This window comes from Berghia stephanieae, chromosome 5 (genome assembly GCF_034508935.2).
Source record: "Berghia stephanieae isolate SIO BIC M18660-M18661 chromosome 5, UCSD_Bste_1.3, whole genome shotgun sequence".
Lineage (NCBI taxonomy): Eukaryota > Metazoa > Mollusca > Gastropoda > Nudibranchia > Aeolidiidae > Berghia > Berghia stephanieae.
In genome coordinates this window covers 45,337,810-45,341,117 of record NC_088364.1, presented here as the reverse complement: position 1 = coordinate 45,341,117, position 3,308 = coordinate 45,337,810, and the positions used below count along the sequence as shown (strand labels likewise).

Sequence of the window (3,308 nt, the reverse complement as noted above, 5' to 3'; positions counted from 1 at the left end):
AGAAAAGTGCCAGAAGACAATGGAAAACAAAAAACGTCGCGGCGATGGGGGCTCGAACCCACGACCTTACTGATACGACAACTCCGCCTGGCCGGAAGAGGGTAACTCTACAGTCGAAGCCATCCGACACTCACAAAAAAAAATAAAAGTAGTATGAAGCATTGTGTCTATCTTGAACCGTTCTCCCGACTTCTTGGGATCACGGGTTCATTTACAACTTTATTAGTCCTATGGCTCTTCCCACGTTAATCTGTTTTATTTTGTTTTCCGCCCACCACTTTATTATACTTCCTTTGTCATTACTTCAGCATCGAGAATGCCCAAATTCAAAGTATTCGACATTCTTGTATTTAGCAAAGTTTTAGACATAATTCCTAATTCCATATTTGTCTTTGATACTTAATTTTATGACAATTGTAGCACTCGAATTGAGTAATTGGTTACTTTTCAACAGCAAATAAATCGACCAATAGCCTATAATAATATGTGTGTACGCTGCATATCATTTTTTAAAATCTCGACTTCAACCGGAGTTGAACTTCATGCTCATAAGTATGAAAGTGTCAAGTCTAAATTTTATTGAATTTAATTCACGGATAGTTTAAAATGGAGACTCCATGTCCTCCAAATAATTTCTGAAGCAACCAAGCCAGTGCATTTCTTTCGCGACAACATCGAAGGAAACCATTGTGTCGCTTACATTCGATTATGTTAATTTAATCCGGGACCATGCAATGAAAACAACCGGCAAGGAAAACACGCAAAATAAGACCTTCCCGACGTACCACAACGTTGTTGGGTTTTGTTATTTCTACAAGCACAAGATTCACAAAATTCAAAACAGCTTTTGACTTAGAATATTACGACATTGTAGGAAAACAACAAACGCTGTGTAGAATATTACGACATTGTAGGAAAACAAACGCTGTGTAGAATATTACGACATTGTAGGAAAACAACAAACGCTGTGTAGAATATTACGACATTGTAGGAAAACAACAAACGCTGTGTAGAATATTACGACATTGTAGGAAAACAACAAACGCTGTGTAGAATATTACGACATTGTAGGAAAACAACAAACGCTGTGTAGAATATTACGACATTGTAGGAAAACAACAAACGCTGTGTAGAATATTACGACATTGTAGGAAAACAACAAACGCTGTGTAGAATATTACGACTTGTAGGAAAACAACAAACGCTGTGTAGAATATTACGACATTGTAGGAAAACAACAAACGCTTTTGTGACCTCTGGTTTTGAAGATCTCTAATAATATACTCCCATCGCAAACTGGCCCTAAAACAAGTTTACCGTTTTCCAATTATAAGACACCGCCTCAAAACAATATTATTCCGGAGTGGTTTAACGCCTAAAAATGAAATTTATTGGAGTAAAAAACACACAGAGAGAGAGAGAGAGAGAGAGAGAGAGAGAGAGAGAGAGAGAGAAAGAGAGAGAGAGATTTGTCAAGCTTTTAATTCCTTTCCTGATCACGTCTCCGTTAAAATACCTTTTTGGCATTTGGTTTAACCCGAAATATTACCATTTTGTGGCGATGGGTTAGGCTAAAATGTGTACAAAAATTCATTTCAGTTATAGATCTGTGATGGTTTCTTTTTTGTATTTTCTACACCTTTTGTCATTTTAAATTAAATTGATCTTTTATATAGAGCAATATCCACTACACGTGCTTAAAGCACTTTACAAGGGGTCCCTGGTCAACAGCAACCTTTAACATTTATCACGGGACATGACGCCTGTTAGACGATATTACATTTTTTTTTCGGACAGAGACAACGCTGTTAACGGCCAGGTACTCATAGTACGGTGAGCGAATGTGAGTAAAGAGCCTTTTCCAAGGACTCAACAATGCGCCTAGCGAGGCTCAAAACCAAGACCTTCCGATCCGAAAGCGAGTGTCATACCACTAGACCACATATCCGCACATTTTCCTATAATTTGTTTTGATTCTATTTCGAAAAAAAACATTTAGTAACTGTTCCGTTGTTGGACTCACACAAAAAAACAATATTATCATGAACAATAACAACTACAACAAACCACATGATGCGTGACGTCATTAATTCCAAACTGCCATTTCATCTTTCTATTTTTGTGTTCTATTATTTTTTATCCCTCCTTCTGCCATTTCTGGGCTTGCCTTGCGTCTATCTCGCTGACAATATTCATTAGCTTCATGTTAAATTTGATTGTCAGAACTCATTTTCGGGGAATTAGCATCCTCTAACGACTTTCATGCCATCTTGTGGTGTGGTTGTGCGGGTGGTGATGGTAGTGGTGGTGGTGGTGGTCTTTGTCTTTTTCTATTAAAACTATCCGGCCGTTGTCAGAAAATTGAATAATCTGTTTAATTTCATTGCCGTTTCTGTTGCTTATTATTTTTTTTTTTTGGATCATCATCATCATCATCATCATCATCATCATCATCATCATCATCATCATCATCATCATCATCATCATCATCATCATCATCATCATCATCTTCATTATAAATCATTATAATCGTAATATTGATAATAATAATAATAATAATAATAATAATAATAATAATAATAATAATTATTATAATAATAATAATGATGATGATAATATTGATGATAATCACTCTTTCTACAAGATTACAATCCGCTCTTCAAGTAGATAGAGGTAATGCATTTCTTCTTTTTTTTTTTTTTTTTTCACAATTTAAGCCTATCTAGATCAAACATTGGTAATTGCATAGTTTTCTTTTAATTTATGACACGGAAAACCGTCCTCAATACAATAATAATACAATAGATTTGAATCTTCAGCTTTAATTATAAAAAAGAACAGGAGGAGACGGATTTTTTCCCATACTATCATCACTATTGATCTCATTCTTTATATTAAAGGGGTCGTGATCTAATTGTCTTTTCAGGAAACATTTGATGTCGTCCATGTTTTTTGTTATACAATGAAGATTATGTTATGACGTCATTAAAAATTGTTGCTTACGTTCAAAGGTGTTGATGACGCTTATAAAATATTTGAAATACGCAAGTTGCTCCACTTTGGCTGAGGTAATACCTAGTTAACAGATCTTTTAATTCATATCACTGTATTTATATTATATTATATTATAATACGTATACATATATATGTGTGTGTGTGTATATATATATATGTATATATATATATATATATATATATATATGCGTGTGTGTGTGTGTGTGTGTGTGTTTGTGTGTTTGTGTGACTCGTCGCCTCACCTGGGTATTATCTCGAGATTAACTATAATTGGCCTTAAGGTCTAAATACGG

The 3,308-nt window shown here is 34.8% G+C and overlaps 1 protein-coding gene across 1 annotated transcript in view; it reads right to left on the bottom strand.

Annotated features, from left to right (window-relative positions):
• LOC144973950 (zinc finger MYM-type protein 1-like) overlaps positions 1-342 on the bottom strand; it is a 43,582-nt gene extending 43,240 nt beyond the window's left edge. The window contains exon 1 of the mRNA XM_078916839.1: positions 304-342. Within this exon, the coding sequence (XP_078772965.1) occupies positions 304-342 (39 nt within the window). The remainder of the gene's footprint in view (positions 1-303) is intronic.
• Between the last annotated feature and the right edge of the window lie 2,966 nt (positions 343-3,308).